The sequence below is a fragment of the Apostichopus japonicus genome, chromosome 12 (genome assembly GCF_037975245.1).
Source record: "Apostichopus japonicus isolate 1M-3 chromosome 12, ASM3797524v1, whole genome shotgun sequence".
Taxonomy (NCBI): domain Eukaryota; kingdom Metazoa; phylum Echinodermata; class Holothuroidea; order Aspidochirotida; family Stichopodidae; genus Apostichopus; species Apostichopus japonicus.
In genome coordinates, this window is record NC_092572.1 from 18,368,570 (window position 1) to 18,382,629 (window position 14,060).

The 14,060-nt window shown below is 37.9% G+C and overlaps 1 protein-coding gene across 2 annotated transcripts in view; it reads left to right on the forward strand.

Annotated features, from left to right (window-relative positions):
* LOC139977148 (glycerol kinase-like) overlaps positions 1-13,763 on the forward strand; it is a 31,647-nt gene extending 17,884 nt beyond the window's left edge. For both annotated transcript variants that reach the window (XM_071986300.1, XM_071986301.1), the window contains exons 8-16: positions 598-665; positions 5,443-5,566; positions 6,218-6,296; positions 6,858-6,954; positions 7,405-7,489; positions 7,815-7,935; positions 9,290-9,424; positions 9,873-9,959; positions 10,702-13,763. In XM_071986300.1, coding sequence (XP_071842401.1) covers positions 598-665; positions 5,443-5,566; positions 6,218-6,296; positions 6,858-6,954; positions 7,405-7,489; positions 7,815-7,935; positions 9,290-9,424; positions 9,873-9,959; positions 10,702-10,706 — 801 coding nt within the window. In that variant the 3' untranslated portion in view covers positions 10,707-13,763. The remainder of the gene's footprint in view (positions 1-597; positions 666-5,442; positions 5,567-6,217; positions 6,297-6,857; positions 6,955-7,404; positions 7,490-7,814; positions 7,936-9,289; positions 9,425-9,872; positions 9,960-10,701) is intronic.
* The last annotated feature ends 297 nt before the right edge of the window (positions 13,764-14,060 follow it).

Below are 14,060 nucleotides of genomic sequence, written 5' to 3' on the forward strand. Positions count from 1 at the left end.
AAATGCCTGAGAACAATTTGGAGAGTAAAGACCTCCAGGAAAGAACGTTTTTAAAAAACTTTCTAGCAATTATAGCGTGCTATAATTTGGGGCCTATACTGACTACCTTAACTGTTACTGATAATCTTAGCTCTGCCACAAAGGTACCAAACCTAAAATAATGGGTATATTTGATAAAAGGGTCAGTTGTCATTTTTGTAAAGTGTAGGAAAATCTAGATGACACAAAGATTGAATTAACCTGACCTGAACTAACCTGTACTTTAGTGGTTTGGTTAATTTCTCTAGTAACTTTCTGTTTGATTCAGAGCAAGTTAGATTCCTTGGAAGTTTGCAAGAACCATGCATTTTAGGACAACAATAAATGTGTTATTCTCACTATCATGTATTACTAAACATGTAGGTGAATCAATAAAGGTGTTTGGTATAAAATTCCAGACAGCCCCCACAGAATTTGGGCTAATATTGCCTGTGTTCCCAGATCTCTAAGGAAGGATGGTCAAAAGACATAACATAATAGAGTCTGGATATTGTTGGTGGTTGATAGGGTACCCCTCTCGTCTTATTAATACTTGAACACAATTTTTTTTTTCTGTAGATTTTGGGAGATCAACAGGCAGCATTGGTCGGCCAGTCTTGTTTCAAAGAGGGAATGGCCAAGAATACGTAAGTACATTGACTGAGACATATCGTCTAGCTCCAGGTTACTCAACCTGGGGTCCGCGGACCCCTAGGGGGTCCGTGAAATTTATTTGGGGGTCCGTGAGGGCAAAGGGGTCCGCAGGGGGTCCGTGAAAAAATAAGGGTCCGTGAAAAAAATAAGGGTCCGCGAAAGCCGAAGAGGTTCGTGAAAAATGGAATGAGAGATATAGTCGAAGGAAGAAGTATGTATGCCTCTAGAAATCTAGGCTAGGCTAGCCGTCAATACGTCGGACCCTGATGATCAGACCGTATCGTCAGTAGTCGATAAATGTTGAATCGTGCGTTCCCCGATGAAAACAAGTAATATAGTTTCTCATTGGTATACATTCGGTGAGGTATGGATAACATGCCACCTGAGTGTTGTGTACAACTTAACTGCACACTATACATCCTAATTTGCAGAGCAATAACTATGATGCGTTGCTCACTGTTGACACAGCGAAGCGCGGTAGTTATAAGGCTTTGGAGGATAGGTTATAACTAACTTGGATTTGACAACAACAAAAAACGGTGCCATTTGCAGCTATCTCTGACAAAGAGAACCCATAATTCTCCTGACCTCATGCAGAATCAACCAGTTTGTATCTGACAACTCATCGCTTCCAAATTAAAATTTAATTGGGAAATACACTTAATTTACACATAAATTCTTGAACCTTAATTTTCCTGCAAAAGTCACAAAATAATGCACCATTTCGCATCTAAACCTCAAATATTGAAAAAAAAATCAAAAGGGGGACACCCCCTCCCCTTATACCCCTCCCCCAGGCCGGCGGTCACTGTCGGGGGGTCCTCAAAACATTTCAGTTTATCTCAAGGGGTCCCTGGATAGAAAAAGGTTGAGAACCTAGGGTCTAGCTGCTGTCATCCCCCGTGCTTCCTGTTACCCGGTGATAACCTATCAGATGGGTCACCTAGATAGCTCTACAAGGCCACATTTACTTAAGGCATCATCATTTCCTCAATCTTACCATTAAAGAGCAGAGAAACGGGCAGTAAAAGGCTGCTTAATTACCTAATAATTACCTAATAATTACTCCCAATGTGTGCAGTCGATATAAAAGGAATGGTAAATCCAGTGGGATTTAAATGTCACAAAGCAACTATATACCTAACAACTTATTACAGGTTGCAATAGCATATAGGAAATGTTTGCAAACAAGTACTAGGATGCAAGATGGCAAATTCTTGGGCAAAAGGTCAAAAGTAAAATGGATCTGTTGAGCAGGTTGAAAATGGAAATATCTCACAATCTGACTTCTTTTCTTTTTTGTTCATAAACCTGATCAAGGATGTTTGGAACTCAGATTTGAGAGGCGCAGTAGGAAAGAGTATTAACCGAGTGTCAGTTATTGTCATGAAAACTCTTTCGCTTTACCTCTGAGGAGGGGGGGGGGGGACTGTAATGATGTTACTATGGAAATATTTTGAATGTATTGTGCTTAACTTATCCCATATTTTTAAAGTAGCTGATATGCCTCATGCTGTAGCAGTTCTTTTGCTGCTAAATTTGGTAAAACTAAAACAACACGTGTGTGTAAAGTTCAAATTGAATATGAATTAGAATTATCTTTGACCTAGCACAGTTTCATAGTTGATTTACTGTGCCTAGCCAACTATGCTTAAAAGTAATGGATTTGAGGCTGTAATAATGCAATTCCCTGTATGGCATCATCACTATAGCTCTTTTTTATCGATGATAATTAGGGAGAGATGATATACTTGTCACCAAAAACAAGTCTGATTTGAATATATAAATAAGTTAATGAAATCCAACCAGCAAAATTCCCTTTAGAATTTGGTTGATTGTGCTTGTTTGTGTAAGGAGCTAAGAAATCCTTCTTGGCCACTTAAAATCATTCCTTTAAGGTTTGCATTGAGTATTTTGGAGGACTTAAAGAAAAAATGCTGGTAAATAATTATCATGAAAAAGCAGTAAGGAAAATTTTTGCACAGCAAGTCACAAAATTGTCCCTCTCAGCATAACTTCATAGGTCGATCTAGTAAAAAAATCTACCTCTAATTCTGTTGCCCGTTTATAGATTAAAAATTCTGACAAATTTCATAAATGCAAAGGATTACAATTTTGGTTGTAGATCCATTCGTATGTAATAATTTTTGTAATGGCTGTCAGCAGGGTTTTCGTTAGTAGCCGGGACCCGGGTCAAATGACCCGCCTACTGCACGTACATGACCCAGCTACTTTGCGTCGCTCAGTAAATTAAGAGGAATAAATACCCACAACCAGGTCAGGTGTGATTGAAACTTCAACGTGAGTTTGTTTTTTGTTTGTGAAAAATAGGACAGAAGAAAGGGGTGATTGGGAGGGGGCAATATCATTGACCAAACCGCTGTATATTGCACCATTTTGCATCTAGAGACTTTTTAAATTCCGTCAAAGGGGGTGCACCCTCTTCCCCTTAGACCCCTCCCCCATGTCCGCGTACAGACAGTCCCGCCTACTTGTCAACTTGACCCACCTACTACATTTCTTAACAAAAACCCTGTGTCAGTGAACTTGATCACAGCTCATATCAAGGCACACACCTGTACTTGTGAGATAGTTTGTACTAATATTTGCAATTCCAATTAGGAAAGAATCAAGCTACTAACAGGAAGGAACCTAGGAGTGCCATCAGCTAGGGTGCGTCTGTTGCACAATCAGCGTTGACCTCCATAGGTCAACTAGTGATTCAGCCAAAAATCGCTATCAGAGAGAAGGTTAAAGCACATATTTGATAAGTCAAAGAATGTAGTTGAAAGTTGTTGATGTATTATTAAAGTGTACAATTACACATCGCTCAGGATACAAAACATACTTTCATCACACTATACATGTCATGAGTAATGCATGCTGAAACTGTCTGCTATCTTCAAGATGGGATAGGAGTTAAACTCTGAATGAACAAAGAAGATTTGATTGTATATATATGAGTATATTTTAGTTGAAAATTGTTCTTATCATTGAAAAAGATATGTTCAGTTATTGCTCAGAATGCAATGTTCCATAAAATACAATTTAGCATAAATTTATGAAAGTGAAAGCACTTTGTGGCTATAAAAGATCATGTATCACATACCAGACATCCAACAAGCATTGTCATGGTGATGATGTGATATTCATCTAATGTTTACTTTTCATCTCTACAATAATTATATTGTCAATGTTCAGCAACATGAATTTCTAGCATTCCTGATTTCTCCTGCTATGAGCCAACTGCATTTCCTAATTTTGGGTTAATTTAACTAAGAATTTGATGGTTTTTTGCCATAGTTACATCATTTGCCATGAGATAATGACCTTACCACAGTTAACCTACACTGTTGACAATATAATTACTGTAGACAGAGATAAAATGCACAGGACAACACTTTCACTTATATCGTATATCATTTACTGTCCCAAATCTGTCTGGTTGCAACTGGCCGTCAAATAGTGGTAGGAAGCAATGCTAGCAATTCTATGGTCGAAGATCAACAGATGTGAACTGTGTGTTTGATCAGGAACTATTTTTATCTCTGATTACACCATTATAAGCTTTACAAAGGTGATAGTCTTCTCAGCTGTTATCTCTTAATCTATTCTGTTTTAAACTTATTTGGGGTGTGGGGGGGGGGGTGATTGTTATCATTGGCCTCATATAACCTTTTAAACAAACACGGTGAAATACTAGGCATAATTGTCATTGCTTAATTGCATAGTAAACACTGCACAACTCTAATAGGTTTGCACTTTTAGCACTTGTTTGGTAATTAATCTTTCCTTAATCTGTAATCAAACTGTTTCATCTTGGATGTCATTAGAGACATATCTACTATTGTCAACCACATCCTGTTGCCAAAGATGAAATCTGTAAGCATTGCTTACAATGGTGTTATTTGGATTGAGAGGGAAGAAAAGGTGTAAAGGGGAGGGGGGGGGAAGATGTAGGGAGGTGAAAGAAAGATGTGTGAGGTGGGGGAGCAAGGATTTGGGGGAGGGGAAGAAAAGATGTGGGAGGGAGATGCAAAGGTATGACATGGGAAGAAGTTGGAGGGGAAGGGAACTTGTGGGGAGGGGATAGGAAGATGGAGGTAGGGAAAGGAAGATGGGGGTAGGGAAAGGAAGATGGGGGTAGGGAAAGGAAGATGGGGGTAGGGAAAGGAAGATGGGGGTAGGGAAAGGAAGATGGGGGGTAGGGAAAGGAAGATGGAGGTAGGGAAAGGAAGATGGAGGTAGGGAAAGGAAGATGTGAGGAGGGGAAAGGAAGATGTGGGTAGGGGAAGGAAGATGGGGGTGGGGAAAGGAAAATAGGGGTAGGGAAAGGAAAATGGGGGTGGGGAAAGGAAGATGGGGTGGGGAAAGGAAGATGGGGGTAGGGAAAGGAAGATGGGGGTAGGGAAAGGAAGATGGGGGTAGGGAAAGGAAGATGGGGGTAGGGAAAGGAAAATGGGGGTGGGGAAAGGAAGATGTGGGTAGGGGAAGGAAGATGTGAGGAGGGGAAAGGAAGTGTGGTAAGATAAGGGAAGATTTTGAAGGGAAAGGAGGATGTGTGGAGGGGATATTTTGTGGGGAGGGAAAAGGAAGGTGTGGGGATGGGAAAGAAAGAAAAAAAAACAAGCATGGAAACTTACTGGGACAAGGTCAGTGTTTTATGAGTTAACTAATTTAAATATTTTAACTTAGAGAATACAAAAATTATTCACTAAATATTTGATAGAACTTTTTCATCTTACATGGCTTTGTCTTTTACATTGACAGGTACGGGACCGGTTGCTTTCTTCTCTACAACACAGGCACAGATGCCATCATATCCAAACATGGTTTACTGACTACAGTAGGTTACAAACTTGGCAAAGATGCCCCCGTCACTTATGCTCTAGAGGTGAGTTTCACCCCACTTCCCCCTCCTCCTACCCCCCCCTCCCCCTCCCCCAAGAGACCAATCTTTAGATGACTAAAGTGGACTGATTTGTAAACTTATACAGCTAAACTGTATAAGTAAACTATACAGCTAAGTAAACTTATACAGCTAAGTAAACTTATACAGTGTAAACTTATACAGCTAAAAAAACAGGAATTGGTAGACCGCGTTTAGCTAGACTACGTTTAGCAGCGTATGTTGTTTATTTTACTAGGGTTACTGTAAATAGTCCTGTATTATGGAAAGGTAGTGTATGTGTGACATTCGAAACTACTCAGCCTGTCAGTCAGTCTGTCGGTGGCTTGTGTGCAGGCAGGCTTGGAAGGACTACCCACCCTTTACAAACCCTTAAACATTCTGCCATTTGTGATCATATTACCCAATGTTTTTGTACTTAACAATCTTACAGTCCCTTCTTTCATCAGTAGGAGAGAGCCTTTAAATAGACAAAAATACTACTTCCTGTATTTTAGCTGTTTAAGTGAACAAATCAGTCCATTTTAGTCATCATAAATGCTGTATTAATCACTTGTTAATACATTTCTCCATATGTGTAGCTTTTTACCATACAGTAGCTACCAGAGATAACAGAATCAATTTTGATTTCTTCAGGGTTCGATAGCTATCAGTGGGGCAGCTGTCAGATGGCTCAGAGATAACCTTGGCATGATCAAAGATGCTTCTGAAATAGGTGAGACATTATGATTCATTCCTTTTATTTAAATTCTAAAACCATCTTATGGAGCACTCATTCTTGTGGTGGGCATCAGTGGACGTTGCTTGAGAGGACTGGGGTTTTAAGGGGGTCCTAACAAGTTTAATGCGAATGGTAGGAGAGGGGGAGGTTATTATTGGCATATGTGTATGTATTTTAGATCCTCCTGCAAGCTGGAACTTGTGAAGAAGCCATCATTGGCTTATCAAAGCCGCAAGCTGACCTAAGTCAGGCGCTTAGATTCATATTTCCTCTTAGATATATTAGATTCATATCCATATCGTATTCCATACATATCCATATCGTAAGTACTGTACTTAACTAATTTGTGTCCACTTTAACCCTCTCTATGATTGCTCAAGACTTATTTTGGTCCACTGCCCTCACGTAATCCACCATATATTAATAGTTCTTCTTTTTTTCCATCGGGAGGAAACAAGTTTAAGAAAACCCCAAAACCCCCAACACAAGTGTAATATTAGTCCCAACTTGTTAAGGCAAGAATGAAAACCATATGTTAATATTGCTCTCTTTCAGAAACACTGGCTAAATCTGTGGAGAACACCGGTGGAGTCTACTTTGTACCTGCTTTCTCCGGTCTCTTTGCACCGTACTGGCAAAATGATGCCAGAGGGTAATTAGTTTATTGTCTTAATTAATCAGAAGAAAAGCATGGCAGACCTACAAAGTTGACTATCAGTGACCACTTGTCCTTCTAGCATACTTATTGGCTAAGCTGACTAGTTGAAAGCATTCATGTTTGCAGAATATTGTGATATTATCGTTGTAACCAAAGAAGATGAGTTGATCTTATTCCTGATTTTTAGGTGATTCATCTACGTAAAGAAGTGGCATACATTGTATTTGTCGCCCACTGATTTGGGGTGCTCTACTCTTTTAACCATAGTAACAAATACAACTACAATTATATAAACTTTGTGAACTATAGTTAGTATATAAATATAGCCAGAACCAGTTACAATGTAATCAACTAAAACTGACAAATAGCTTTTGAAGAATTTTCAACATTTTCAGACCAAGGCTGGAGAGATGATAATTTGTTTGTTCTTCTTCTTGTTTTCAGTATTATATGTGGCTTGTCACAGTTCAGCAACAAAGCACATATTGCCAGAGCCGTGCTAGAAGCCGTCTGTTTCCAGACACGAGAGGTATTGTTACTTAAACAACAATTTATGTTTAATGTATATATGTATGTTTCTTATAAACTTTTATCTGAAAGCTGAACAAGGAGATAAACAAATAATAACTTCATACAGTTTTGGACCAATTTTCACATTTCACTGATCAAGTTTACATATTTTGAACAAGTTGATATATTTCACTTGTAATGCAGCAGCATTTCTCTTTGTGGGGATATTAAAAAGGACTAAAATAAAAAAGAAGAGAGTAATGAGAAAAGAAAGGATGGAAAAGGTATTTAAAAAAAGGGGTATTTCTCAATGATTTGTATTTTTTTCATTGTTTTTTTGTCAGATCTTGGATGCAATGAATCAAGACTCTGGTATAAGGCTCACCAAGTTACAGGTTGATGGCGGTATGACTGCCAATAACCTACTAATGCAGATACAAGCCGATCTCCTCAACATTCCTGTCAGTAAGTGATGATGATGCCCTTCTTATAGTTGATAAAGTTCACGCTGTATCGAAACCTTGTCATTAAATCTTATTGCTAGCAAAGTACTTCTGAAGTAAGAACATGCTAAATCTGTAAGATTGTTGCATATTATGGGTCTTGACATGTTAAAACTTTGAGAAAATCTGTTAGCAGTGGTAACTAAGTCTAGCCCTACTGTGCATATAATTAATTATACCTATCACATGTTAATAGCAGTGGTAACTAAGCATAGCCTACTGTGCATATAATTAATTAGACCTATATCACATGTTAAAAGCAGTAGTATCTAAGCATAGCCTATTGTGCATATAATTAATTATACCTATCACATGTTAATAGCAGTGGTAATTAAGCATAGCCTACTGTGCATATAATTAATTAGACCTATATCACATGTTAAAAGCAGTAGTATCTAAGCATAGCCTATTGTGCATATAATTAATTAGACCTATCACATGTTAATAGCAGTGGTAACTAAGCATAGCCGACTGTGCATATAATTAATTAGACCTATATCACATGTTAAAAGCAGTAGTATCTAAGCATAGCCTATTGTGCATATAATTAATTAGACCTATCACATGTTAATAGCAGTGGTATCTAAGCATAGCCTTCTGTGCATATAATTAATTAGACCTATCACAGTTTAAAAGAAGTGGTAATTAAGCTTTTCCTACTGTGCATATAATTAATTAGACCTATCACATGTGAATAGCAGTGGTAACTAAAGCATAGCTTACTCTGCATGTGATTATTAGACCTGGCCTACCATACTTTTATAGTAGTGGTAACTAAGCCTAGCCTACTGTGCATATTATGAATTAGACCTATCACATTTTAATAGCAGTGATGACTAAGCCAGGCCTACTCTCCATTTAATTATCAAACCTGCCATACCTTCATAACAATGGTACCAAAGCCTAGCCTACTTTTGCATCAAATAATTACGGCTGATGTTGTTAGTGTAAATAACTGTTGAGGTTATCTGTGTTATTGTACCCTTTAAGACAAAACCCCAAAACCTTTACATACAGCATAGCATGTAGCAGCATTTAAGTGAATGGGTGTTATATGGTGTTATATGGCTTTGCAAGGTGTTCTGTCCTGGAGAACATGTCATTAGGCTTCCGATGGTCCAGGAACAAGAAGGCTTCAGAGAGAGCTTTATATATCTTATCATATGCTGGTTTATTCGCTCTCAGGATGACATGATGTACACCCAACTGGGTGGGGGTATAACATGGGTCATACCATTTAATGTTAGGGGTAAAGATACTGCACAAGGTAAACAGTGAAATGTTGACATTCAAAATATGTACCGCCTCTTTTCCAGTTCGCCCTGCCATGCTAGAAACCACTGCCTTGGGTGCTGCCGTAGCTGCTGGAAATGCTGTTGGTGTCTGGAATATTAAAGAGGAGAAGCCTAAAGGCGCTATATCAGAATTCACTCCATCTGTTACAGAGCAAGGTAAATCTAAATTATTAATGTCAGTTGGGTAGTAGTGGGTCGTGCACAGAAATTGATTCAAGAAATACTTGATTACAGGCCAGAGTGGCTCGTACTAAACCGAATTATGGTTTGCAAACACCCAAAATGAGTCACCAAGATGGGTCCAGCTCTGGGTCCCCTACGGCCCCTCCTCCAAACACAGAATAAACAGAAAATAGCTACAAGTATTCAAAGTACTTGCCCTGGGGTTTCTTCCCACCAACTATTCCCAGACACTGAGGAGTGTCAGAAATAGAAAGTTAATAAATCTCCCATCGGACTCTGGAGAAAACAGCCCTTACCGAAGAACATCAGTTAAAAAATGCTCCTTGAAAGTTTGAATATTAAGTGACCACCATTATATATGTTAGTATATTTGGGGTAATATCGATGACTTTTAAGCTACTATACTTTCATTTCTGTTCAGATCGAATGTCTCGTTACAGCAAGTGGAAATTAGCAGTGCAGAAGTCTATGCACTGGGAAGGCCATGGCATCGATGGACTTGCACAAGGTAAGGTTCAAAGGATTCTCCAGAAAGTCAGAATGGTTAATCCAGTGGACAAAAAGTTGACTGGTTTTCAAAAATGTTGTTCCAAGTTTTGTCAGATTTGTAAGTGATGAAAGTACTAATGAGCAAACTGAGTCACTAACCACAGGTCCTATTGCTCAACCACCAACACAGACTCAGAGTGAAATTTCTAAAGAGATAACAAGCTACTCTCAAAGTAGCTCACCTAGACCTAAACAATATAGAAGTAGATCAGGTCAATTGGTTAAACCAAAAACTTGGAATCTTGATTAGGCATGTTGTATGCTTGGGTTGGGGATGTAATGTAATCATTCTGAAGTATCTGTATACGGGACTTTATGTTGTGTTCACATTGCGAGCTATGAGATACAGCTTACTCATGCTAGATTATGTTCACAGCGCTTGTTATCAACGATCGTTGAACCCATTCAATAAACAGACATAAATAGAAGTATCGTGTTCATCCTTTCTTTGTTATGTACCTGAAGGACTAAGCGTATAACACTACAAGAACCATATCTGTATACAATGTTTAATAGCAAAGATCTGAATACTATGTTATTTCAAGAAACGGAGCAGTAGTGACAACACAATGGCAATTGAGCTGAAGTTGTCTTTTTTTTGCCTATTTTGTCACAAAACAATTTAACAGTTTTGCTTTCTTGCTACGTGTGTTTCAGATCAATTAATTTAATCACAATTTTTCTCTTCTTTTGTCTTACAGGTTAATTTTCAGCAAAGATACGACTGACGAGGTTTATTTATCATACTGTACACATATCATACAGACATATTTTGCTATAACCAACGCTCTTTCTGGCCAGTCGGTCAACCTGCGATTTTGCAAGTGTGACCAGAAACAGCAGCAGCAGGTCAACACATACTCTGGAGTGATCGAGCGACACTACGATCTCTTTGTTATACATGCAGGATAAGCAGGAGGAACTATCGATAAGCAATAATTTATCTCTAACGAGCAATTAAGCCCTGCTTGCTTGTGATGTGTTTGAGTAAATCTCCAACTCCGGGTAGGGAGGGAATCACATCATTTGTTCTTCATGCCCAGGCCTTAGTTATCTCTAGATATTTGATCTGGATTGCACTTCTCTGAGTTCTTCCTATGTCCCACTCACTCCATACGATGTCTGGATCCCAGTTGTGTATGAGCCAGGTTACTAGTCTATACGGACTTCAACTAAATCTCAACTTCCTACAACTAATCACACTTTTCCATGGTTACGGCAAATTATGATCTAAGGTATGAGAATGAGTTTGCTACAAGTCAGATCAAGCTAGAAACTAAGCATTTCTCCAAGCTGTCATACCCCTGTATGATCCAGGAAGTATATGGATATATGCACAAATGTTGTTTGCCATTCAACTTGTAAACAAATATGATGTGCTACGTTTACAAGTGTGGATTGACTCTATATACAGTTGTATCAGGCTTTATATGGCCAGATAAAACTTGATCTGTATATCTGGATTGACTCTTTATCCAGTTATATCTGGCTTTATATGGCTAGATAAAGGCTTGATATGGCCAGATAAAACCAGATATAAAGCCAGATCTGGGATTTCGGTAAGGGACTAAAATATGAAAATAGGTTTTGCTCCAAGTCGTCTGCTAGACTGGTCAGCTGCCATGCAGTTTTAACGCTTAATCAACAGAGGCTTAACAAGACAACTTTTCAGAATAGTTGGTGGCACCCTTCCAGCTGATGAAATAATTTTACTTTCTCCAATAATGCAATGTTTTGAGAATATTTGTTCATTTCCTGTTCATCTCTTTTAGGTTTTTCTATTCCTTGAATTTCTTTAAATATAAAACATGCTTATTAAAACTTTGATGGTTTTTATGTAAAGCTGAATCCATTGAATCCATGTTAATATGATCACCATTTTATTTGATTTGATTTTGATTTTGTCCCCTTTTAGCTAAGTCATTCCATTTTTTCCCTTTACTGTTTATGGTAGACTGATTTAGAATGATGCTTAGGTGGCTGGAGCATCCTGTAGCCTGGCTGTGTAGGATGAAATCTTCAGTGCTCAGCAGTTTTACACAATGGGCACTACATTTTCACACAGTGCTCAGCAGTTTTACACAATGGGCACTACATTTTCACACAGTGCTCAGCAGTTTTACATAATGGGCACTACATTTTCACAAAGTGCTTAGCAGTTTTACACAATGGGCACTACATTTTCACACAATAGGGCACTTGTGGTCTGCTGAGAAAAACTCTTTTCTTTGATATTGCTTCAGCTTTGCAGCAGGTTTTCTTTATGACATAGATAGTTGATGTGCATTTGCAACTTTTGCAATATTTGCAACAATTGCAACGCAATGAATGTATGGATCAAAACAATGTTATGGTAATCATGAAAGCCACAACAGGAATGAGAAGCTCAGGTTTACCACAACTTGAAGGGTAGAAATAATAGTTGATACTAAACCCTCAACTACATTCTGGGATCCTGAACAAATCGAGACCATGTTAGTCATAAACTGATGTAGCTAACACCAATACTAAATTCATTATTCATTATTATTAAGATAAATGTCTAATTTGTCAGAAAAAAGTCAGGAATTGAATATCAACCATTCTTTCCTGCACAATGATAGAATGCTATGCAGGCTCTACATTAGCACTGCTCAGTGTCCCCCCCCCCATTTTTTCTCCTAGTTATTAATTGTAGCTTACATACAGTAGGTACCTACTTCTGAAATAGTTCTTAGTTAATATATTCAAATGAAAATGTCTTGGCTCTTTCGAATTTGGATATAACTTACCCAGTCAGATCTTAGTTGTTCATTTAATACAGAAAAGGTTAGTGTATATATATATATAAACAAATACATTTCTGCCCAGGGATTTTTTATTTAACTTTAAGGACTCGGTTATGCCATACCAGTTGAGCCACAGACTCTTAATACACACTGCTGATCTGCAACATGGAACACTTTTCAAATGGAACACATTTCAGATATTGGGAACTTTGTCAAAAGTGTTTTGGAGTTTGCTGAAGTCCATACTCCAAGCTTACTTTCATGTATACTGATAATGAATTCTGAGGGATGGGGAGTGGGGGTTGAGGGGAGGGTGATCTTGTTTGGTTGTGGCTCAGTCCTCATGGACGTTTGTGGGTGTGGGGCCCAAACATTTTTTAGAAACACATTTACTTAGAAGTGTTTTTACAACATCATTCAGAAAATGCCCTTATCATACTTTCATATAAATTTAAACAAAATAAAATAAAAATCGGCTCTAAATATGGACAAAGTTACTTCAAAAGTAAATTGTATTACTGATAGAAATTGGTTATAGTAAAAGATTTGAGATTGCTGTCGACATTCGACTGGATATAATTCTAAGTTTTTATTAACCTTTGTTGTTTTGCACACAGCTGTTGTAACAACAACTACATTGGGTGCTGCTGTGATTGTATATATTATCGTTTAACAGAAAATATTTCATTGTATTATAACATTACTAGGCTGTTTATTAAATATTATATATGGTGATTCAGCAAAGATATATTTTACTCTTTAATTTTTCAGGGTAAATTTTATGTTCATAAAAAAAATTTCAGATCAATAATCAATTGTGAGATCGTAATTTATGATTTGGGTTACAGGGTTCTATCATTGCCTGTTGGCTTTTTAATAGTCCATTCAATCCTTCATTTCAAATGTGTAACTTCATAAATGAGATGATCATAATAATTGGCTGTTGGAGACAGAACAATTAAAGAAATATATATATCTTCAAATTTCTAAGTAAATATTGGTTGATCAGTTTTTTGCTTCTTTGCCAAATGCAGAAGGAATCTATGGGATGGCATGTGTATGTGACACTAACTCGTAAAGTAAGATAACTGGTGTGTAGGTTCCCCTTAGGTAGAACTGGTTTAGGATTGTTGTTGGTTGGTCAAAGGTCAAAACTCTGAAAATACTGATTGTTCACACAATATCTCAAGAAGTAGAATTTGGAGGAAGTTCAAACTTGGTGGATACCTTGCTGTTGGTGGGTAGACTATCTGTAATGTTTTCAATGAATGTCAAAGGTCATTTGAGGTCAA